Source organism: Excalfactoria chinensis, chromosome 1 (assembly GCF_039878825.1).
Source record: "Excalfactoria chinensis isolate bCotChi1 chromosome 1, bCotChi1.hap2, whole genome shotgun sequence".
NCBI lineage: Eukaryota > Metazoa > Chordata > Aves > Galliformes > Phasianidae > Excalfactoria > Excalfactoria chinensis.
The window spans coordinates 130,297,443-130,323,326 of NC_092825.1; the positions used below are offsets into that span (position 1 = coordinate 130,297,443).

Genomic DNA, 25,884 nt, shown 5'->3' on the forward strand with positions numbered 1-25,884 from the left:
CGCGCCTTCACACCAGCTCCGCAGCAGCGGAGCGCTTTGTCTCCCGCTGCGGGACGCCGAACCCGACCTCCAGCAGAAGCCCAGCTCGGGGAACCAGAGGGCAGCGCGGCGGGACAGCCCCAGCCATCCTCCCCGGAGAGAAGGGATGCCGCCCTACAGCGTCCCTTTTAGGCAGGTTGCCGGGCTTGCCTTTGTTCCGCTCCCCACCGTCCGAACCCGCGACCACCGAAACCGAGAGGGGAACGAGAGAAAGGAACGGCAGCCCGAGTAGCCCCGGCTCCGATGTCCCTCAGCCCCGCCCCGGCCCACCTCCGCCCCCGGCAAGATGTCGGCGCCGCCCGGCGGCACTCACCTCACGCCCTGCCCGGGACCAGGTGGCCGCCACCGCTTCGCAGCCCGACTGGGGCAGCGCCTCCCCCCGGGGCCGGCGGCGAGCGGGGAGGTGCCGCGGGGCCCCGCCCGCAGTGAGGTGGATGTGGGCGGGGGGCGGCGGCCTTTTGTCAGCGCCCCGCCGGCCCGTTGCCCGCGTGGGGCCCTTTGTTCGGCCCGGGCACCTGTACCGCTGCGTTTGTGTCTTCTGGGTCGTACAATTGAACAGCTGGAAGGGGATTCGTTTAGCCGCAAATAAATATACAATGGGTGCTTGTTTGCTTTCGTACTCGGATATCCCCCGAGTGGTAAAAAACTTCCTAAAGGAAAAGTACTGCGTGGACCTGGAGCCCGTGGGGTTACCACAGAGATACCGGCATCCGTATCTCCCCCTGTGTGAGACCGCTCCTTGGGTTCTGCGTTCAGTTTTGGGCCCCTCACTACAAGAAAGATGTTGAAACCCTGGAGTGTGTCCAGAGAAGGACAACGAAGCTGTGTGGGGTCCGGAGCACAGTTCTTAGGGGGAGTGGCTGAGGGAACTGGGGTTGTTCAGTCTGGAGGAGGCTCAGGAGAGACCTTATGGCTCTCTATAACGACCTGAACACTCATTGGTGTAACTCTGACTTTGGAAAAGGATGCTGTATTCTATGGAAAATACTCTTTTGTTCCTGCTGTGCCAATAAGCTGGGGTGGATTTCAGCGGGGAAGCAGCTAAGTTTCAAACAAATGTCAGGAGCAGATGACATTTAGGAGTTCTAAAGAAATTAATAAAGTTAACTAAGCCACTGGAGCAAATGTGTGCTTTTACATTGCAGCAGCCGAAAGCAGGAGGGGGTTGGAATGAGGTTAAGATACCCGTCCTAAATAGAAGTGGATTGGGATTTCTCAAGGCTGTGAAATAACCGTGTCTTATAGTTCAGTCAAAAACTCACTGAGAGCCTTCTGCAAACACATGAACACTGTGCTTCACATCCTGGGCTGCATGATTTGCGAGTGGGTAGCATCGCCGAGGTGTGGTTAAAGTGGCAGAAGATGCAGACTGTAGAGAATCCCATTGGTAGGCTGCAAAAAATGCCATGTTTGTGCAAGATGTGAGGAAAACATGCGCCCAGAAAACACGCCTGTCTTCTTGTTACACTGCGAACGTTAACAAACATGACTCATAGGCTCAGGGGACTCTACACAGTCATGCTGGTGGCTGAAAGTATCTCTAGAAATTCCTCCTCCTCTGGTATGAAATATTTACCTCAGTACAAATCTTAAGAACTCGCTAAAAATAACAGCCCTTTCTCCATGAATAATAGAAAGACTCTTGGTTGCAGGTGTATTTTGTGGCCGAAAACTTAAGCTGAGTGACCTAGAACAGCCAGAGTAGCCTTCAGTGTACCCAGTCTATGGTATAATCCATTCTGTCAAAAGGGCAGGGCTGAAGGCTTGGCATGCTGTGTCTGGGGAATCCTTTGGTGTCATCGCAATGCTCTGGTGCCCACCAGCTCCTAATGAAACGCAAGACTATCACTGTAACAAATGGGACTGACTCAAAAGGACCCGGTTTGTGGAGGAACCAAATGGACAAGCCACTCAACATGCGCACTGACTAGGACAAGAGCTAATTGTTTACAAGGAGAAAGAAATCTGCTCACCAACTGCTTGTTGATTCCCTTCCTGAGCTCACTGAAGCAGTGCACATGCTGGGCCTTTAAAAGTCAGTTGGTACAACGGGAAACATTTTACCCAGCCCTAGAGCAAAACTGAAATCCTTGTCCAAGTCCTTACCCAGATTTGTTGGGCTCCAGCTTTGTGCTGTGCTGGATATGGAGGCTTTCAGCTCATCGATGCATCAGCCTGTAGGTCACCTGCTCTGCTGCTGAGCCCTGCAGGTGTGTGGGTGTCACAGGTGGAGGTGGTGGCAGAAGAGCTACAGAGGGCTGAAGGAACAGCTGATCCCAAACCACGTAGCCTTGTGTAATCCTCCTGCTTCTGTCCTCTGCTCCACATTAAGATCAGGGAGCACGTCGGTCACTCTCAACTCCCACGGCATTGAATGGAAGCTGAGGGATGTAGCACAGTGAACTCTTACTCAGAATGCTATTTTTAGGCCTCAGCGTTAAACTTGCTGTTTGTCATTAGCTTGCTGCCGGAGTATGTGGGCCTTCCAGCACAATTAGGTGCACAGCAAGCTTAAGAACTGTCATGACCTGCTTAAGGACTTGTGGGCTTCTGGATACAAAGGCACTCATTGGATGTTTTCTCCCCTCTAGTTCCCTGGGCCAGTCACAGAGCAATTGTGAGGTGCTGGGAGAATGAACAAAGAAGGAAGAAAACTGTCTCAGGGAATCAGCTAAGAAAGGAAAATCCTCCTGTTGGACCTACCTCTTGGAAAGTCCTAGGAAATCTGTAGCGACAGGAGCAGGGATTGTGGGAAGCCTCAGACTCCATAACTCGTGTGGAGGAAGTCTTCGCTTCCAACAGCGCAGCTTAAAATCTCCTCACTTTTCTGAAAAGCAGAAGGCATGCTGCTTTCTTGTTGTAACCAAACCAATGCTGGGGCACTCAGCAGCAGGCAGTGATGTGGGGCTGATGTTTGCCACTGCCACCCAGCACAGCAAAGCTTGCAGGAGCAGCCTGGCAGAGGCATGCAGCTTTCTGCAAGCTCCACAATCCCACAGTGGGAAATGGTTCCCCACAGACGTGGTGGAATCCACAGGGCAAGCATCTCCCTGAACTTTCATTTAGCAAATATGTGTGATTGCAAGCAAGTTCACACTGGAAGTGGACATGGAAAATCTGTCCTGTTGTTTTCCTCTGCAGCTGGCACAGAATCAGAATCTTTCAACTTTTGGTGCAAAGTTATCTGTGACGCATGGAGCAAATGATTCCCTTTCATTTCCTCTCTTCCTTCCTTTCAGGGTTATAAGAATCAGGCCATGGCGTGTTAGCTGTCCCTCATCCATTAAAAGTGCTGGGAGGTCTGTCTGCAACCTGTGCGCTGGGTACATCTGAAGGGAAGCGAGGAGATTCTTGGGCTGGCACTCTAAACATGCTTAGGTCCTGCAGCTTCATGCAGTGTACAGACCTTGCCAGCTAAATAAGATTAGCCCTAATCAGCATATTGGGGACATGGCCACAAACAACAAAAGTCATGTGGGAGGATGGGGCTGCAAGGCCGTCCTACTACTAGCTAGTGCAGGAGTCCCCAATCCTACCTCTACTCAAACCTTGCGTTCTTCTACTTCTATGCTGTCAGAGTGACAGAAAGCACTGAGAATATTTTGTCTCTTTTTTTGCTTGGATGTGGATATAAAACCTCCTTTGCTGTATGTTTTTTCTTAGTTAATATTTTTCCTGGCTTTCTGAGCGTTTAAGAAGGAACTGAAATCGTGAATGGAGTTCACTGTGCTTACATTCAGTACTGATACTTATATTTGAGAAGTAAAAACATTTTAAATGTCAAACAAATAATTACTAAAGGGCTTGGGCTGAATGTCTTGATTGATTAATAGTAGGTTAAGTCATTGGTACTCTGTTGTTAGTTTGCCGTTCAATGGGGAATCTTCTGCTGGCTCTGGTGGGAGCTCAGACACCCGCATGGTAGACACAGCTGTGCTTGAACCTCTATCTCACACTTGTCTTCCTGGATCATATTTGACATTGAGTTCATGGAATCATAGAATTGTTTGAGTTGGAAGGGAGCCTTAAAGGACATCTAGTCCAACTCCCCTGCAATGAACAGGGAAATCTACAGCTCCATCAGGGTGCTCAGTGCCCCATCCAGCCTCACCTTGAATGTCCCCAGGGATGGGGCATCCACCACCTCTATGGGCAGCCCGTGCCAGAGTTGTTCAAACACTCAGCTTCCAGTTAATTCCTGCTTCTGAGGAAGGGAGAGGAGTGAAAAAGTTCCTGGGACGAGAAACATGGTGTGCTTTGGACTGCAGTGTGGAAAGAAGGGATTTAAAAGTCATGCATACTGCTCGTTGTTCTGTGGGGAACGCAAACTGTGGACTGGGGCTTGGGACTGTGTGCCATGAAACACCTGAAACAGACTGATAGTTAAAGAAAGATGTTAGGTCTGGGAAGCATGGGATTTCTTTAAAAAAAAAGGTAGCAAAGAATAACATTACTTTTGACTACATCCAGTGTGGTGGTAGAGTATAAATGGATTTGCAGGCCATGAGCCCTATTATAGTCATAGAGTCACAGAACCATAGAATGGCCTGGGTTGAAAAGGACCACAATGATCATCTGGTTTCAACCCCCTGCTATGTGCAGGGCTGCCAACCACCAGACCAGGCTGCCCAGAGCCACATCCAGCCTGGCCCTGAATGCCTCCAGGGATGGGGCATCCAAAACCTCCTTGGGCAACCTGTTCCAGTGTATCATCACCCTCTGTGTGAAAAGCTTCCTCTTAGTATCTAAACATCCCCTGTCTCGGTTTAAAACCATTCCCCCTTTCCTATCACTGCCCACCCTCATAAACAGTCGTACCCCTTCTGTTCATACACACCCTTCAAGTAATGAAAGGCCACAATGAAGTCTCCCTGGAGTCTTCTCCAAGCTAAACAAGCCCTCAAGAGCACTGTACATGACAGTGAGATGAAATACATGTGGAATGGCAGTGTCAAAGATGGGTTACAGGCAAATGGTGAAAAAATAGGCAGTTATCACATTGACAGGTCAATCCATATGAGTGAACTTTCTGTGTAAGACAAATTTATTTTCATGCTACTATAATATATTCCTAACCAAGATATTTAATATTGAATCTGTAGTGCTCACACATAGACAATGAGAAAGGAGATGAGTGACAGGAGTATCCTGGGATAGTGCCCAGCAGCATCGCTTGGGGGCTTTTTGCACAACATCCACTTTCCTCCTTAAACCAGTAGAACTCCAACCACACTGCCTGAGCTCAATACCAGGATATAACACCACTAGGATAATCAGAACTGTTAAGCGAGCTCTTCTTTGAAAAGCAAGGCGAGGCGAGAGGTGCAAATCTTTGTAGAGTGAAACACTCAAAAAGTTGATATGGATGGTTAGCTAGGAAACTTACGAAGAGTGTATCTTCTGACAATCATTTACCGGTCTGAAATAGCAACAACTCTCAAACAGTGGGTGAGGGGAAGATTTCGTGGATGAACAGATGAGTTGCCAGTAAAATGAAGGTATTCTCACAGCTTTTTTTTGCATTTTAGTGTTCATGCAAATGTGGAAATTAAAGAGTTGGCAGATGGTTCTCATGAGCTGCATCTGGAAATAAAAGACGCCAAAGTTGACTGCATGAGTGATATTCGGCTAGGCCAAGGAGGGCGGCGTGTAGCCAAAAGCTTGTTGAAGGCTGTCATCACGATTGATGCAAAGCAAGAATAGTACAAGGGAAATGTATCTTTCAGATATGGATATTAATTTCCTCGGCGTGTGTGTGTGGCAGAATCTAAATATCCATTGCCTTCCCATGTTACTATCAAGTCCCTGGGTAAACACAAAAAATGATGCTCCCTTTTGTCTAACAAATACCGCCAAAGAATTTCTCCCTGGAGACCCTCTGACAGGGGAGTAGCCAGTTAATGCGTCAGTCAAGCAAAACTCTAGGATACAGGTAGTTTGCAGTAACCGTAACAGGTTAAAAATTCATTTCCTCCCCCCTCCAATATCTTTGAATCACAACTTTTTATGGTGAAAAAGTCTCATCAGGTCATGTATCCTTTCAGAGCAACTAGCAATAAATGGATGTGAAACCAGGGTTTGTAACAGAGATTCATCATGCTGGAGAGGCTGTGAAGAGAGAAAGGAGCCTCCTTCTTGGTGCTGTGTGTGGGACACACGTTTGCTAGACAGAAGTGAGCAGGGCAGTAACCAGTGGTGGTGACCGTACCACATCAGACCTTCTGCTCTGCCTGTTCGATGAGCTGTGACGTAGCACAAATAAAGGATCTTTCTCATTACCCTGTGTTGGACTGTGCTTCACTCACATAAGGAAGGAATGATTTCCTTCTTCAGAAGGAAAACAGGGAGTGCTGAAACAGATTTTCAGGGGAAAGAATAATAATAATTAAAAAAGTATATTAAAGATGCCAGTATCAAAGCAATCTCCTTTCCTGTTTGGGAACCCCTCAATAGTTTTTGATGAGTGCATGCATGCACTGTAATTATAGTTTATCTGTGTCCAGGCAGAGTTATGTTTGAGGTAACATATCTGTAAATGTAGATATACACTCCTAAAAAACTAAGGAATAGGCAAATATTCCTAGCCATGTTTCATATTGCATACTCTGGGTCCTACAATTCTATAGTGTTACAGCACACAATTCAGATCAATTTGGGTATAAACCATGGCAAATTAGCCACCACAGCATTACCTAAGCACTGGCATTGATTGTTTATGTTGCTGTAGTAGCAGACCTACTCAGGGAGAAGGAAATGGAAGGAGGGATGATAATAGTAGAGACTGAAATGAACGTTATGAACAGCAATGGGATGTGCCCAAAGACCACTAGTATGGGGATCTCTGCGTACATTAGGCCCCAAAATTATTTCTAACAGATACAGTATTTGCAAGTAAGCAGCAAATTACACATTACAGGTAGATCACTACTATCTGACCTCCTGTTACCTGCAGAAATGCATGCACTATGGCCATGCACTATGGTAGATGCAATTACAACTTCTGTGCAGCTGCTCTGGTAAGTATTCAGTGAAGTGAGAGGGTATCAACTAGCCGGGCATTTCCCTCAACCAGACAGTGGCCCAGTACCACCAAGGAAGACAGATTCATAGAATCGTAGAATGGCTTCGTTTGGAAAAGACCTTAAAGATCATTGAGTCCAACCACAACCTACCCATACTACCCTAACTAACAACCCTCCACTCAATTATGTCCCTGAGCACCACATCCAAGGGGATTTTAAACACATCCAGGGATGGTGACTCAACCACCTCCCTGGGGAGCCCATTCCAGTGCTTAACAACCCTTTCTATAAAGAAGTTTTTCCCGACATCCAACCTAAACCTTCCCTGGGGCCTCATTATTGGCTTTGGGCCTTACTCAGAGGTCAGAGGGGACTCACATGGCTGCAGGATCATCTACAATGGAAGGATCTGCAGCATTTTTTTCCATCTGGACAAGTACCCTTAAGTACAATGATATGCAAACATTTGGTGCAGTTATTTTACAAACCACAGCCTTAGCTTTCAAGACACCTCTGTTCCTTTGGGTCAAACTAATTCACTTTATAAGAAGAGTCACTTTAAAGCCAAGTGAATCTCTACTGTTACTGAGCTGTATCTCTCCATCAGCGAGGAGTCTCACTTCAGCATTGTTTATAGTCCTTGACTAGGCAAAGATTCTTTCTTAACTCTAATTCTATTAGAAGGGAACACAATCCCTCTTCATAGCTGGGAATATGCAGATAGAGTTCAACCTAGTTAATACTGACAAGTTTCACTAGCTGTGCATTTATAATCTCTATAGAACTGGCAGAGAATACCTGTGGAAGAATATTACTGTTACGGGGTTGTAACATTTACTGACATGAAAGTCAGCGTATCACTCAGTGGTGGCACATGGATCCAGGACTTACTTTCCTTCTTTTCAAAGCTCAGCATCTATCAGCTTGCAAAATCAGATTGGATTTCAGATTTGGCACTGGTTTTGACATCAGCATTTCAGCGTCAAGCATCTTTTCAAAATACATTTAAAATCTCAGTCTAAGTATTGATGTGCTTTTTGGACAACTATTAGGATTGCTTTGCTTGTTAGGAACAAGAAGCATATCCTGTTTTTCAGCCATGAAGAGATGGATGAGACTGGGTGTTAACAGCTCTCCCTGAAATAAGCTGACTAGTGGGCCCACAAACCTAGAGGACGCTGCATCAAATGTATTTTTAAAAGCTTAATGTGCCAGATTTTTTTTTAACTGAAATGAATAATAGAAAACAATGACACTCTTTTTGGTGGCTGAGAATTGAATACTACTCCTATTTGTCCCCTGTAACTGGAAAATAAAGACTTCAATTATTAAAACTTGACACCATTACTTCACTGAAGAATCGCCATTTTAAAAAATAACTTGACTTGAATGACTTGACTTTGCTTTAGCATTTGAATCATAGAATCACAGAATCACCAAGATTGGAAAAGACCTAAAAGATCATCCAGTCCAACCGTTCACCCATTACCAATAGCTCCCACTAAACCATGTCCCTCAGCACAACATCCAGTCGTTCCTTGAATACCTCCAGCGTCGGTGACTGCACCACCTCCCTGGGCAGTCCATTCCATCTGAATGGAGTTAAAATGAAAGGACCTTAAGGGATACGTAATGGAAACACACAGCAACAAAGCTTTATCAGAGTGATGAAAAATTACTTTTACCTTCCTGTTGAGTATCAGCTGAGGAAATCAGACTGTGCATAAAGCAGAACCACGGAATTTCAGTCTGTCTCCAACCTATTTCAATTGATATCAAAACTGACCTCTTGAAATAGTTTATAGAGCAGCATTATATATACTGCAGGAAAAAAAAAAACAAAAAAACAAACACAACAACTAGTCTCTTTATAGAAGAAACAGCTTTCAAGTAATTTCCATTGTAACTTACTAGAAAAGGGTAATTTAAAGAGCTAAAGGAAAACACGGTATTCAATTTAGAAATTAATGAGAAATCACTGCCTTTCTGCACTTTTTTCCTTTAAAACATTTAACATTTTTACATGCAAAATAGAAAGCAGCCTACTTACAAGGTGATTTCTTCCTTGTGCTACTGTGTTTCTCCTGAAATCCATATGCATCACGTTCCATTTTTTATTTAACTGCAATTTGTGCATTTTTTTTCTTCATTACATGAAGGAGAAAACATCTTCCAGATTCACCTTTTTACCTTCAAAACACCTCCACCACAAACCCATTCAGTAGAAAACCCAACACTTCTTGGTGAACAAAAGGGATATGGTAGGTAAATACGCTCGTATAATTTCGACAAGTAGTTGTTATAAGCAGAAATCTATTACTTTAACATTTTTATTATGGGAACAGAAAAGTCAGTACACAACCCAGGTGCCTAAGCATTCTATGTAGCCTCATCAAGAATCACAGAATGACTTGGGTTGGAAGGGAACTCAAGGGATCATCAAGTGCCAACCTCCTGCCACAGGCAGGGCTGCCAGCCACTAGATCAAGTACTGGATCAAACTGAAGCAAGAGGGAGACACCTCACCTGGTGCCCTGATCTGCTGTGTGGAAGCTCTCTGGGGTAGCTTCAGGTTGATGGCATCATGACATTTGTTGGCATGCTCTGTAATGGTGTCCAATGTACAGGACGTCCCATACAAGTGTACCACCAAACAAAAGAAAACAATGGACTTCTGTGCCATCAGCCTGCTTTGTAAGAACACTTCCGCCAACTCAGAGGGCAAAGCACATTGGCTTTGCCTTTAATTCAGTTTCTTTAAACTGATGACAACACAGAGAAAGGTGAACTAGCTCTGGGTACCCAGGCCAGCAGGACTGTACGGAAATACAGATCTTCTTATGTGCAGCTTTACTAGCTTAGATTGTAAACAACTTTAGCACTAATCCAATCAATGTGGGAAGAATGAAGCTTTCCTGGGCTGGTACTGATTTGGATCAGCTCTGCAGCACCCCTCACATCATTCACCTTTTGGCTTTCTTTGAATGTTCCACTTGCCTTTTTTTACTGGCTGCGATACTCTCTGAGAGCAGACGTGACTACAAGCATATTCAGCAGCAGAATCAAACACTCAATCCATTCTCTGTTCTCTACTTACATTTTATTACAGACTAATATGAAATCATTTCATATTCATACTTGGTTTTAATTAGTCGTGAGCAAACTTAAACCAGTTCTGAAGGTTTATATTTATTGCAAGCAGATCCACATCTCCTGCTTATATGTTCTACGTAAGGACCCAAAACGTGACTGAATATAAACGAGTTATATTTGGTTATCTACAGAAATTAAAATTAAAAATAGCACTGAAAAGAAACTTTACAGTAATGCATTCACACGCTGACTCTTCAAATCAAATAAATGAGGTGGTATAGGATAATCTAAACATTAGATTTGAAGGCCGATTTATTTTCAAATAAATGCACCTATAACTGTACAATAAAAACAAGTGTTAGTATTTGGTGCCGATGGCTACAGACATCTTTAATGTTTAATGCACAGTTAACTACCCCCAGCCCCCGGGCAGCACTTCCGCAGATTCTACTTTACGTTAAGTCATGGAAGGACGTTTAAAATAGAGTGCGTATGTAGCACAGAACTTGTTAGAGATGATGCATGTTAAAACCGTGTGAATTCTTGTTAGGTAAAAAATTAAAGCTTCCTAAATGGAGTTTTAGATTATTCTGCAAAGTAGAATCGCGTAGTCTTTAACTTTCGCAACACTTTCACAAATTTCCATTAAAGCTTTTTTTAACAGAGACAGTAGCATGAGCACAACGACCCCGCTGGCTTCCAAAAAGAAAAGCAGTGCAGTGCTCTATTCAACTATTTTATTTTATTTTTTGCCTTTTGTATTTGCAAGCCAGTTGGGACAATACATGCTAATGCAAGCAAGAAAGTAAACTGTAAGCTTTTATATTAAGTGGCTGAACAAACAATTATTGTACAGTGTAAAACCAAAAACACATCTTTTGCCACGAGCCACTGCAGGAATATATGAATGTCAGTGGCTGAAAAGCTTGAAATACTTTCTACGTCTTCAGATACATTTGGTTAGCGCTTACCAGCTTCAAGACATTTATAGAAGCAGTTATGGAGACATTATGCTGTTAAAGCTGCAACGATTTAAACAAGGCGAGTTAGGAAGTTATATAGATTTTTATACTTTTCCCCGTTCTTACACTATATAGAAGTCAGTCTCCTTTCAGTGCCCCATCTATAATAAAACATTCTAATTCATTTTGATCTAACTTCAAAGTTTTCATCTTGGTATTGCCTGGCCTGTTTACAGATCAACTCCAAGTTGCCACCTGCTGCAGTGGGCTAAGTTTGCATGGCAATATTAACAGGAACAGAAACAAAAACCTACCAAGTAAAACGTTGATGTTGTATGGGTTTACCATCAAATGGTCTATTTTAATAAATGGTACCGACTTTTAAAGGTAACAGTATTGATAAATCAAAGCAGAAATTTCCACTTAAATTCAAGTGTTTCTCTTCCTCCAAAAAGGACACGTTCGACTAACATTTCCCAAATGCTTAAAGAGGTGTTTCAGCATGAACAGTGTAAATATTCTAAGCGCTGGTCTACGTAAAGTTTGCAATGAACTGCTTTGCTAATAGGCTGAATGGGAATGCAGCACTTTCAAAATCATCGAGCAAAAATCTCCTTATTTAAGGCTAAAGGATGGAACTCAAGAAGTAAAAAAGCAGGAGGGTTTATAGAATAGAAAAGCCAGCAGTAACGGTACAGCACAGAAAGTGTATCGCTCTAATTGCCAGCAAATCATCATTGGTTTGGGTGACACTGACAGAGCAACTGACCTGTATTTCTAATTTAACATTCATTAAAATTTTAACATTCAGCCACAACTCCACTCTAAGCTAAATTTAAGTGGCCAAAACTCATAAGTATAAAAAAAGCCTTCAAAACATATATACTTAAAAAAAATAGAAATGGTGTGTTAACAAATGTATGCGTAAAACAGATTTATAAATAGCTACAGTATGAAAAATATTTCAGTGCAAAGGCAATTTTAAGATTCCTAAAAAATACATTACAAATAATTTGTTAACTACACACAAGAAATTTGTCACTGCTACTGGTATAAAATTTATACGCATCATAACTTTGTTTAAAAAATATATACACCAGTGTTTTATGTAGGGGATGGTTTGAACTGACCAACATTCAAGTATGCAATGGCATATATATGTACACACTCCCACACTCATATGCATATTTATGTATTTCAAAATGTTTCTGCTGTGAGGACATTCTTTGAAACACAAAAGTGCTACATGTTAAATGGGAAAGATACCTTCGTTTGTGGTGCTCACCATCAGCCTTTTATAATTCTTCCCTTTTCTTTGGTATGATGAAAATTTCACTGCTGACTTTACAATCTATTTGTTCTGAGGAATATTCAATATTTCACTACTTGTTGAACAGGAAAGTCACTCGGAATATCACATGGAGCATTTCCTACTGAGTAAATTATTAAGTAAATCATTTTGTCTCTATGGGAAACTATTTTTCTCCACCACTCCTGTTCATTAAACACACAACTAATGTCTTGGTCTGATTCCAAATATTTTGTTTTCATACTGCAACACATTTTTAGTTAATATCCTCCCAGTAGTATTTAAAGACTGTGGTTATTAACAAGTTAAAAACACCAGGCTAAACTAGACTGAAATTGGATTATTCCTTCAGGTAGTTTTGTACCCCAAAATAAAACACTGGACTAAAGAAACAAGGCAAGGACACAGCTAATAGTTGAATTAGTGCAAGGTAACATAAACGTAGCAGAGAAAATAGAAGTAAAAGTTGGCTGTCGTACTTGAAGTAATACAAACAGAATCTTTGCAGTCGAACTAATTTCTATTACAATTATGTTTCAATGGTTAGTAATAGCTGTGTGCCACCTACTGGTTTGCTTGCAAAAGTTAACAGTTGGGTATTCCTTGCTTTGTAATGCATCTCCTGAGCCAATCGGCTCTTATCACTAAAAAAAAACAAAAAAACAAAAAACAAAACAAAACCCTAAAGAAACAAAAAGTCAAAACTAAAAGGATTATTCCAGATAATAAAAGATGCTTATTTGGAAAAATAGCCTTTTTATGAGGGGTTGAAAAAAAAGAACAAAAATGTTCTCTGTATAAAACTTACTACTATACTTACTACTATGCATACTTTAAAACCATGGAGACAGTTAAGAAATGGGAATGCTGCGTAGCTGCATCCTTGACAAATTCACAAAGACACTGGAGGCAAAATGCTTACATTCAATTTTGCTGTAGATATCAACACCGGTGATACCTACTGAACAGCCAACTTGACTTCATACAGTGTGCACGTAATCTACGCAAGGATCATTGCCTATTTTTCTACAGGGGAGTACAGAAAACCATACAGGGCCCAGATTTGGCCACTTACAAGGAAGTGAACATTAGAGAGTGTTTCTTGAAAGCAGATTTGCACAGAGGAAACACCAGTTTGTTCTATAGAAAAAGCAAAGAAAGAAAAAGGACAGAGGAAAATCAGAAACAGCACTTAGTAATACGCTTTAGGAAACTTTCATCGGAGATAACTGAGGTCATCGCTTCTGGCTGAAAATTAAAACTGTTGATCTCAGAATGTAGGTCACTGACTGAAACTATACACTTCAAGTAACGAAATGACTAAAGATGACAGAAACAATAAATGCACAAGAGTCTTGACACAGGAAGATGAGTACATTTTAGTGCTACCAGTCTCACAGTACCAGACTGTGCAGATTGTTCATTGCCCCAGTAGTTCAAAACACAGAAAGAGGCCTATTGGCCTGGAAGGTTTCATACTTCTAGCTCTTGATCCTGTTTGTCTGAGCATTACCTCAGACAGCAAAAGCCACGTATAGTTTGATATATATCTGTGACATGTTTGTTTCCTAAAAAAAGAAATAAACAAAGGTACAGTTTTTTAAAGGCTTGAATTGGTGTTCTGTCATACAGACGTTTCCAAACCTGACCCACTGTAGCGGTAGCCTGCACTGGAACGACAATGCTTATTTGAGTAGCCAAAGACAGATGGAAGCACTGAATAATCAATGCCTCTCCAGTGCGTAAACATTGTTTTTTTAGAACGAGAATGAGACCTTCTTGCTGGGGAATTGCTGCAGTCATTGCTCCTGTATCTTGGGCTTTTGAGACAGGCAAGAGGTGTGAATTCCGAGATGTGGTCCCGACAGTGCCTTGATGCATTCTGTTGAGAAAAAGAAAAACAAGTAAATAGGTGATTTCAGAGCTAAAAGCCTAATCTTGCCTTCTCTCTGCCTTTCACTAAATCACCACTTTAGCTATTTGCTTCAAGTGAAGGTACGTTCCCTCTTTGAACATATTTGGTTGTATAAGACCTAAAGAATTAAGAGCAATTTTACATATAATCTCTAAGCCTGACAATGGGGGCCTCTCTAGAGAAGAGATGAAGACGCAGACGACTGCTTTCAAGTTGATTTTTGTTTGTTTGTTTTTAAAATCTGGTTTACAATTCAATCTGCAATCTCTTTTTGTACCTCTTTTTATCTCAGAACTTTTTTTTTTTAATCAGGAATTTTGAGATAGAACAGACTCAACTACTTTGCCCTGTACTCCCAAAGAGAGGAAATTCTTTACAGTTGGTTTGAGCCAATAGATAGAATTTCCAGAGGTTTAATGCACTTGTTTTGTACTTTTGAGCAGTTCCAGGCTTTGGAATTGCTCAGGTTTACATGTAGCATAAAGTACCTGTAGGCAATCACAACAGTGGGTCTATCAGTCTAATTGTCCATTAAAGTTTATCTGTACCACACAATCATCCCACATGTGGCAGAATTGGCATTTCAACTCAGGAAATACTCAAGATCATGGTAATAGCATGGTACATGACAAGACCCTGGAATGAGTGAATGAACTAGAAGGAAGGCAGCACTGCACTTCTGCCAGTGAGATTATCTTACCTCCAAATAAAATGTACTTTTAATTTCCAGATGTAGGGCTATGGAGGTTATATGACTATGTTTAAGATAGTAATGCATTCTAACCATGATCTGGACAAGTGTTATCATTGATTCTCTCCATTAATACTATCTAAGATGGTTAATACTCTTGATCATGGATTTCCTCCTTCCTTGTTAACATTAACACAATAGAAAGAGGGACAAAATCCCAAAATAACAACATAGCTTATAGAAGTCTGGCTACTTTCAATGCCAATCACAAGCCTGAACTGCTATGCTAACATAACCAAAACTATATAGAAAGTTCCCTTAAAACAGTTTCTCTTGGAAAAGTCATTGAACTGTACCAAACTGCTCACCAGCAGTGAGGCCTGGATTCTTTCAGACATACACATAGATCAAATACTAACGTTAGGACAGAAAAATTTAGGGAAACAGATAATAGAGTGGCTGACTTTCTTCTGGAAATGTCAGTGGGTAACGCAGTCCTATACTGTGTAACTTCTTTTTCCTATTCCAGCTACAAAGTGAAGCATTTTAGTTACTCTTACTAAAAATAAATTGGTATTTTTCCTACTCATAAAATGTTGGGGTTCAATATGTCATGCCTGACAATACTCCAGAAAGCTGGGGCTTTCTAATGTTGATTGTCCAGCAGTCACTAAAGACAGCAGATACTGGCAGATGAACAGCCCCAGCCTCCTGACCCAGGGTCCTACTCAAAAATAAATCACCTCCTTCTGCATAACAGTCTCTGTTTTACTCCGTGCATTTGGTCTATGCGGGTATCCAAAACCAGGAGAGACAACTGCTAATGTGTTACACTTCTGACTTCATGTATTTGACACCGCCGCAGTGTAATGCGAGTTCACCCTGCAGTATTAACTGCTGTTCTTACAAAACAGATGTTATACAACACCTATTTGTAACTCCATGTATTAACTGGACTTTAATATGGGTATATCCACTCACAGAGAAACACTGTTCTCCTCACATTACTTTCTGAGACAAAAAGAGCTTACCTGTGACACAGAACATCTTTTGCAACAACTAGGCTCTCCGAGTAAAACATAATTATTTTGTACCAATACTGATGAAACATACAGGAAAAACTCTGGAGGAAACAGTTGATTTGTAAATAGTACAGTTCATCAATAGAAATCCATCCAAACTGGCAACACGTACAGTACTGTTACCTAGCTTTGATCTAATTATGGCTCGAAGCTGAAAGAGTTCCTTCAAGAAGTGGCCCATCGCTGTTCACCAGTGCATTTAGGGCTGTTTTATGTCTCATACTCTTCTGCAAGGATGAGGAAAAACAGTGAGACTTGCTGAACACAGGAGGGAAATATGAATGAATTGTACCATTTGGTACTAGTGTAACCATTGTAGCAGGGCCCTATAAAATGACACAGATTTTCTGATAGGTTTGAAAGGGAAAGGTTATCCAGAGTATAACAAAGTCTCTATTTCTTGATCCTGAGGTCTAATTGTTTGAGCCATACTTTAACAATTCAATTTCAAACCCTTAAAAATACTTAATTACTCTTTAAAGTGTTTAAACTGTACCATGACTAAGTACCATGGGTTCCCTGCTGACGATAACATGTACTGAATACAAGATCTCCCCTTGATATGATGCCATTTGGCTGCACATGGAGGGCACCAGGCAGCCCTGCTGACCCAGTATTTCCTTAGGGACATCTCTCCCAGCCAGTCTAGGCACTCCAAATTAAGGAGTAGATTTCCTGCTTTTTCCAAGAGTGACTGGGGCACTGCAGGGAGTACTACACGGAAGGTGATGGTGTCAGTACTAATGAAGGCTTACAACTTAGTCATCACTACCTGCTGAAAGGGGGCAAGGCAGTTATCATGGGAACTTCTTGTATGGGATTCAAATATTTCAACAGCAGGACCAGGTTGTTTTCTGTAGAAGAGGAGCCCAACACATGACAAAGGCAAGAGATAGCCTCTCTAAGAGGCCTGTGCTGTTTCATGTCCAACAGCAGCCAAGCCCATTGAGGAACAGAAAGATGGTGAGTCCCCAGAGAGGTTTCCCCAGGCAAAAGCAGCACGGTGGGAGCAGCAAAGGGCAGAGACTCCACGCTGAGCCTGATGGGCTGATTTGGTGACTGAAGTGAAAGCAAAGTATAAAAATCATCAGTCAGAAGCAAAAAGATAAAGAAAAATATTTCTTAAAAAGGGATGAAAATGTAGAAGTTATTTACAGCTCATAACTAAAGGCCTGGTATTTCAGCTAGAAATACTTGGGAATACAGAAACACTGTCCATCAAAGTGACAACTTAAAATGAAAATAACTCAAAGTGAATTTACATTTTCCACAACAAACCTGCTTAGCTTCTCCTCTCAGTGAGAGAATAAAGAATAGAAAGAAATATCATCAATTAACATAAGCAGGATATTAAAAAAAGCCCTGTTGCCTCTTGAAAGGTAAGGCTGAAAGAAACATTACAGCAGTATATTTTCCAGTTGAAGAACAAAATTCAGCTTGTTTCACTGAGCCAAACAGTTACTGTGACTAAGAGTGTGACAGACGTGAGCAAGTTTTGATTTAAACCACCAAAGACAACTGATTCCTCCAAAGCTTTTGCAGAGTCAATGTTTTAGCACAAGAAAGTCAACAGGTTGCGTATATGCACATATATACATGCATACATATATGGACATATATGTATGCATATATATGCGTATACATATGTGAATGTATAACTGCATATATATATATATATGAAAAGATCTTTCTGAAAACCCAGAACTAGATCAGGAGCGTTTAAAAAACTCAGAATGGTGATGATGGTAAGTGATGACCTACCACACTCTGGAGTGACCCCTGAGTAATAGAATAGGTAAGAAGGACAAGAATTGCTTCAAAGGCTGCGTGCCATCTGATTGAGCAGAACTAAGTTAGTAACCCAGAAGGTGACTGCTAGCCCCTTGTTAGTCTTGCCAACTGTTCCAGAAGCCCTTTATTAAAAAGGTGTTGGAGTTTACAGGAATGTAGTAAGTTTAAAAATAGCATTAGTTTCAAATTCACTTCAAACCAATCCAAAAGATCTTAAAAGCCAATTTTAGTCAAAATTTGCAATAGCGAAGACAACTTTGCATAACTTCTGTGTAACTTCTACAATTTACAGTCATTCTTGTTGACTATAAGTTTTGAAGGAAGAAAGAAATGTACTTTTCATCTTCATCTGTTAAAAATTAAGGATATAAAATCTGAAATGGAAACCAAACCAAGAGCTTCGTAGTATCAAGTCAAAAGGAGCTTCCTTGCAGACCGCAGTGAAGCCAAGGTTTATCCGCTTTTCTTATACTTTTGTATTAAATTATATCTCGTAGACTTCTGAATCTTAAGCTGCTTTCTTTTTAGAAAGAAGCACAGAAAAGCTTGATTTGAAAATGCCTGCTAGAAATAACTTAGTGCAAAAAAGTTGCATTTTCAGCAGAGTGGATATTTTAATACATTTCAAAGACTGCTAAAGGGACTTCCAGCAGTACCAGCTTTCTTTCCCATATCAAGCTAGGATGTCAGCATAATCAGAATTATCGCTCTATGCGGCAACTCTTCCTCTCAGTGATTTACAATGCAAGCAAGACATGCATTCACCTACAGAAACACAAATGATTAAAATGGGGTCTAAGAATCTTAGATTCTTGAGTCAGAAACACTTTGTAAAGTACAGTAACAATGTGACAAAAATGATGGTGATAGTGACAGACTGTGACAATGACTCATAGAACCCTTGTGATAAATAAAAAGAAGTAGGAAAAATTCACAAGTATTTTACAAAATACAATTGATGTGAATCAGAAATGGAGACAATGAGTACAGTAAATAACTTCTGATGACAAACTTTTTACTGTCCTTTGAATGAAATGGCCAAGCATGCAGAAAGGCAGAAAAAAAGTCACCTTTTGTTCCATTAGAAACTTAGACTGCTTGAAGTCTGAGAAAGCATAAAGATGGTGGACTGCTCAACAGAAAGGCACTGATGTTTAGTCTGATTTTCCCAGGAGATTGTAGGAGGTAACCGTGCACATCATTTATATTTAAAGCAAGGCAGCAGTTATTTAGACAAAGCAGATTGGAAGACAGGAGGAAACAGAGGGAAGAAGAAACACAAGGGATACATCTGGTTAACAGTCAAAGATTTTGTTCTAAATATAAAGTATATATATATATATTGCCAGTGTTAGCCCAAAGTTTGCCTCAAAATCGATTCATTTTCCAGCATTAATATATGACATTGGTGAAATTCCTTTATTTAGGGCTGTGTATGGGCATTAACCCAGCCTCATTCTCTCTCTTTAGACTTAAATTAAGCATACAGAACATACACCAAAGCCAACTCCTTCTACAAATAGCAGAGAGATCTGTTAAAGGTACTGAAATAGAGAAATGCTAAATGTTGATCTGCCTAGAAATACTTCTTTGCTTTCTGCATTTTTTCCTGCCCTCCTGAGGTGAGGCATTTTTACATCAAGGTATATTCAGGGAGTAGAAAACAATGGCAAGTGGGTTTACTTGTCAGGTGTAAGAAGAATTTTTTACCTTTGCCAAAAGAGAAATTTAACGTTCCTCAGAAGTTCCTTTGTTCGTTACCTCTTAACACAAAGTATCTCCAATAAACATTAAATGTTAACTGATCATTACGCACATACTCACTAATAACTCATTTCTTTAACCTAAGTTGATGAGCTGAAAAGGGTGAGGGCAATAACACTGAATATCAGGTTCAAAACCTTCATTGTCCTTCACTTTCTAACATATGTAATACGTGAATTTTTATTGGGGTCAAAAATACAGCCAATATCTTCATTTAGGGCTGTTTTGATGCCCTTTGAATAACACCATGTTTACCCCAGAGGCTGGTTTCTCTATAAGTCTCAGCAGAGCAGGCCTGCATTTACACAACAATTTCAGCTTTTGGGTTGATCAGAAGAAAGATGAGAATAAATTTAAAAATACTTTTCTCATTGGCACAGCAAAGCACACATATATAGAAGTAAAGAATCAATAGATAGATAAAATGTAAGTTGATATATAAAAGAGGAAAAAATGATTAACAGAGTAGTTTTTAATACACTTGTTTGTTTTGTAACAGGCCCTGCTTCAGTACTAAATAGTCTGTAAGATATTCTACAGATAACGTAACATGAATGTTGGCATAAATTCATGACATATTCCCTATCAACATACTACATATTCAACATGTTTATTTTAAGTCTATGGATTACAGGTTTATTCAACAACAAACACATATGCAGTTGTAGAGTCTGTTGGAACTAGCTGCTTGTGCAAACCCTACTTTAAAGGAAGCTGCAACAATACGGCATGCTCCCTTCCTACAAGTTCTGAACATAGCTTATTTTAGCTCCTTTTCCATCTTAGATAACTACATTCAGCTTCCATAGTAAATGCTAAAATGCCCATAGTAGAGTTTCATTAATGAAGTAAAATGACTACAGATGCGTTTCCTCGCTTTAAAATATAATTACCTCAACTCAGGGTTGTGGGCAGTACCTGTGAATACAACTCCATGACAGCAGGAACAGCTGCTGTACAGGCTGATATAAATGTCTCTTGCCTTTGCTCACTGAGATCCCAAGCTCCTTACTTTCCTTATTCCCTCAAATTGAGAATCATGTTAAACCATAAAGCTATCTCCCACCATCCTTATCAACTGATTTCCCACTGGCTGCTGACATTGGAGCATATGAATCACCACAGCATTCAGGTATTTACTACCCTATAAACGGTAAGGAGTTTCTTTCAGCATGCTGGCTGGTGAAAGAAGAGACTGGTATACAAAACCAATGATATACACTAAAGATGGGGAACCTCTATTCAAATCTTATCTCTAAACTTGAGAGAGGTCTAATTATTAGAGACTTGTGATATCAAAAACTAATTACACAGAAAAATATTTTTACCTGGATTCTTTCTGTTGCTGTAGGCCACAACTGTCTGCATAAGACCTTCTTGAGAACATCTGGAAGAAGGCTGACAGTTATGAGCAGAATTATACCCAGCCACGCAGGACCACTAGACAGCATTTGCATGAACACATAATACATCCTCTGATAATTGAGAAAAGGCCTGGTAAGAAAAAAAGTTAAATAGATATTACACTTCAATACACATGAGACAGAAAAGACTGGCACTGTTAAACATAGAAATTACAAATGGGATAAAATACTGAAGGTTGAACTTCCCAGTTTGTTGGGATTTATCCATGCCAGTATTCCCAAAAGGACATCCAAACATGCACTGACTACAGAGTTGCTTTCCTCTTGTCTGTCAGGGTGTAGGAAATATCAGACTGTCCTCTCTCCCAAGCTGCCTCTCCCTTGCAAAGATAAAAACAAGCTCTGAGTCTGAGCTTCTACACAGGACTTCTGATGGTCCACTCAACTTCAGCGCTAGTTGCACTCCCTGGCTCCAGCATAGACTAACAGCTAACCCCCTCCACGACAAGCTGCTATGCAGGTGGCTAACCCCCAGGCAACACAGACCTGACCTACTCTGTGGAATTTGACCTCAGATAAACAGCCTCAGCTACATGAACAAATCCTTGGACTATTTTTGACTGATAATACTGAGACAGCTTTACTGGCAGTCTGAGGTCTGATATTCTCCTCCTCATACTGTAATATTTTTAAAAGCCTCACAGTGAAAGAAGAGCTGGGCAATCTGTATTTATGATTACTGATGCATTTAAAATGTGACTGCAATTGGGAGTTCTGCAATATACAAAAGCTAAATTGAATTTTTTGTGGGGAAAAACATGAAATGTGTAACACGTTTCTGTTTCTGAAATAACATTTGCAATACAATTCATACTAGGATTCATACCAAATAATTCCTCCCCAGAGCAGAGAAAAGACAATGTAGAATAGCAGCGATCCCCAGATCATGAAGTGATTTATCCACGTCCAATAGTGCGTATCTAGTGCAAGCTGAAAAGAACAATACATTATATTGTGTTCCTACTATTCAGAAGCAACAATTCTCTGTGAAAGTCAAACTAAAATGACATCTTTTGAAAAAAAAAAAAAGATAAGAATTCTACACAGAACTAGCTGGAATTTATTTATTTATTTATTTTTAATTTTGAGCACTATGAAGAAGCCATAGATTGCAATAACTGTACTTAAACTAATACCCTACAATGTACGGTTGTATGAGAAAATATGCTCTAAGAAAGTTTCAGTGGATAAAATATAGCGTTATCTTACCTTCAGTGTAACCGTAAATACAAGCACAGTGAACACCAGTGTCCCAAAGGTCCAATTTCCAAACATCTAAAAAGAAGTGGTCCGAGGCAGTTACAATAGGTAATATCTTTCATTGCTTCATGAAGTGTCCAGAATAAACATCTTAAAGCTATGTCTTACTACTACAACGATACCTGGAATTGACAATTAAGCAACACTGAATTCTTAGATGACCTACCCAATGAAAATTGTTCTGTTTTCTTGCCCTCATGTATACATACTTTATATTTCACAAGTCTGTATAGGATTTGCCCAAATGTGCTGAAAGAGCTGGCCCATGACTGCAAAGCTACTCTATAGTCCATGAAAAATTCCTGTGATAGGGGGAGGAAAAGGAGTACTGGAAAAAGGCCCAAAAGCCCACCTATAACATGAAGGCAAGAAGGAGGACCTGGGACATTACATGCTTGTCAGAGTCACCTCGATCCCTGTGAAGATAATGTATTGTTACAATCCATTCCATGCATGTAAAGTACTAAAAATAAATTAAAAATAAATGTGAATATTCAGCACGATTTACCATGAACAAATCACACCTGATCAACCTGATTGCTTTCTGTGAGAAAAATGACTGGCCAGGCAGTTGGTTGGAGGAGCAGTAAGAGTGAATATTTGTGAGGCTGTATGAACAGAAAACTGGCTGGACAACCAGACTCAAAAGAGACGTCAGCAGCAGTATGAAGTAACTGGAGGACAGCTAATGGTGATGTTCTTCAGGAGCTGTCACAGAGACCAAAACTGTTTAACTTCAGGAACAGTCTGAGCAATGGAGTATAACATACCCTCAACAAATTTGTAAATGATATCCAATTGAGAAGCAGCTGATACACCTGAAAGTAGGGAATCTATTCAGATGAACCTCGGTTGCTTGGTGAAATGGGCTGACTGATCTCAAAGAATTCAGCAATGCAGGATTCTGCACCAGGAACAGAATAACTCTATGCACCAAGGCAGGCTCAGGCCAACTGTCTGGAAAGCAACTTTACTGGAAAGGACTTAAGAGACTTTGCTGGGGTGAATAAGTTGAAGCTGAGCCGAGTGTGCTGTTGCAGGGGTAAAGGCCAACCTCATAAAATATTGACTAGGATGCTATTAGCAGGTAAAGGGAAGTGATTCTTCCTGTCTAATCAGGACGTAACTGTCCTCTCTGCAGTAACAAGAAAAGTCCTGCTTAGGAGCATCGTTTTCAGCATGAAGGCAGAAAAACATTAGAACAGCCTGCCCAGGAAGATTATGAAATCTCCATCCTGAGGAATACTGAAAACTTGAAAAAGAATGGACAAGACCTTTTAGCAGCTTGATTCTAATTAGTGCCTCATCAAGCAGGGAGCTGCACTGGGTCCCTTCCCAACGACATTATTATATATTATATATGAGCTCACTAAATATCAGATGATATGGCAAACAATCATACAAATGTCCTGCCTTGGGAAAAACTCTGAATGGACATCACAGCCAGCAATATGACATAAATCTGTAGGAAACGTGGCTGAGATGATCTGATCCAGTGGGGACAAAAAATTGTTTAAAAAATAAGCACAAAACTGATCTAAATATTCATTATCCCGAACAACCACTTAATTACTTCAAAGTTACTGAATGTGCAACCAAGAGTACGGAGTAAAAAACCTTCAGTATTTTGAACTGAGTTTTACTAAGATATCTAATACAATGTTTTGGTAGGGTCATGTCCATGTTAGATAGTTATGTGTGCCCTAAAAATATATGTGGAGCTAATACCAGGCAGGAATCTGTTACAGGAAACTGAAATTATGCCAACATTTACTGGATTTCTCTTGCAGTTAAACTTTACAATACTCTCATGCTGTATCTGGCATCTCTTGGATTGCATTGCGTCAGACCAAGTTTCTGCGCAATGAACAGATGTGTCCATATTTCCAGTAAAAGCTGATAGATTAGGAAAATAACGGGAAAGCCTTCTTTGTCTGTTCATAAGGCTACATGGGAAGCACCTGGCGACAACCTAACACCTCATCTACCCATGCTTTTGGCTAAGGAAATGAGGCCATAGCACAGGGATAGCAGATACCAACAGTCTGCTAATTTGGCACAGAGGAAAAGTAAGCAGAGCAATGTGTGGAAAAAAATGAGCTCCCAAAATGACAGCATTTTCAGCACTGAATATATCTCAGATACTATTTGTGGCTTCAGGTTGTCAATCATTCTTTTGTAAGTCTGTTAATGTGCAGTATATTAACAAATACCTTGTGTGCTCCGCTCCCAGTCTATCCAAGTATCCAAGACCCCCCTCTCCTTCTGCAATTGCATTTGTTGTATCTTCCACATTCCAGTTCGTCACTCATCTCTCTTCCTGTTTTGTTGTTGTTTTTTTTTCCCATTCTGTTAATCCCTTTAACTTAGTTTCTCCTATCTATCTCTGAACCCAATTTAACAATTATATTTAAACCCATCTACATCAAACAATAAAATGAAGGAAAAAAAGTCACACAGCAAGTATTTTTATACGAGTAAAACTAAGATGACATTCACAATTTGCAATCACTGCTACAGTGCCTTCTTTTCTTCTTTCTTTCCTTGTGTAGTTGTTCTCTGGCTATATGGTTCTGCAACACCAGCAATGCTATATCCAAATTGGAACTTCATACAAAAAGTATTGTCACAAGCTAAGAAAGAGAGAAATCTTTGGCATCTTAGTTTTGTTTACCAGGAAATAACCGAAGCACGCATTTATGGAGTCAATTTTGGTGATTGAAAGTACACTTTACAGTACTCCAGCAACATCACTATACAGAATACAAACAATTTCAGACACGCTTTTATTGAGAAACATTCTAAAGGAATGACATTTGGAAGCAAACTGAGGAACGTTTAAATTTTACTGTGATATTGGGGGCAATTCCAGTAAAAGACATGAACTCTTTTACTAGCTTTGCAAAAATGATGTAATTCACTTTTGGAAGGAAAGAAGACAGATTTTTTTATTTTTTTTTTTTGTTTCGGAAACCATTTTAACACTTTGGAATCCAACTTGAATCATCTGGTATCGTTTATGATATTAACGTTTTCTGCTCCTTTTATTCTCTTTCACATTTACTTCCTTTGCCAGTTTCATAATAACACACGATTGCATTTAAACATTCCAAATCTTCCAGCGCTGTACTGACATCTTCCAGACATGAGTGCAATTTAAATGCTCGGAAATAACCATCAACTAGCACTCATGTATGTACAAACTCACACAGCATCTCTGGCTATTCCTGAACACTAAAATATTGGAGCCTTTAAATCTAAAACTACAGCTGAAAATCTGTACATTTTACGCACACAAACAAGCATGCTGAATGGTATCAAATTTTCTAATCCACTCTGATGCTTAGGAGTCAGAAACTCTCATCAAGCAATTCATTTTACCATCAAATATGAATATGGGGAAACAGTTCTAGACACACACACTGAAAATCTGCAATTAAGTGCTAATGCTTCTTCACTGAGAAGAACTTGGTTTAGTACACACAACAGAAATAGATTATAAGTCCAAAAAGAAACCCTACCAGAACATTTG

General features: G+C 40.5%; 2 protein-coding genes across 7 annotated transcripts in view; both read right to left on the reverse strand.

Moving 5' to 3' along the window:
* The window catches only part of MCF2L (MCF.2 cell line derived transforming sequence like), a 143,174-nt gene extending 142,711 nt beyond the window's left edge, over window positions 1-463 (reverse strand). For all 4 annotated transcript variants that reach the window (XM_072341270.1, XM_072341244.1, XM_072341216.1 and 1 more), the window contains exon 1: window positions 353-463. The gene's annotated coding sequence lies outside the window, so the exon portion shown is untranslated. The remainder of the gene's footprint in view (window positions 1-352) is intronic.
* A 9,686-nt stretch (window positions 464-10,149) lies between these two features.
* Window positions 10,150-25,884, reverse strand: part of ATP11A (ATPase phospholipid transporting 11A) — a 115,855-nt gene continuing 100,120 nt past the window's right edge. For 2 of the 3 annotated variants that reach the window (XM_072344316.1, XM_072344307.1), the window contains 4 exons: window positions 22,302-22,367; window positions 21,919-22,022; window positions 20,997-21,162; window positions 10,150-14,307 (listed from right to left, as the gene is read on the reverse strand). In XM_072344316.1, the coding sequence (XP_072200417.1) occupies window positions 14,050-14,307; window positions 20,997-21,162; window positions 21,919-22,022; window positions 22,302-22,367 (594 nt within the window). In that variant the 3' untranslated portion in view covers window positions 10,150-14,049. Of the gene's footprint in view, window positions 14,308-18,974; window positions 19,064-20,996; window positions 21,163-21,918; window positions 22,023-22,301; window positions 22,368-25,884 lie in introns of all 3 variants that reach the window. The other variant, XM_072344325.1, reaches the window with a different exon arrangement.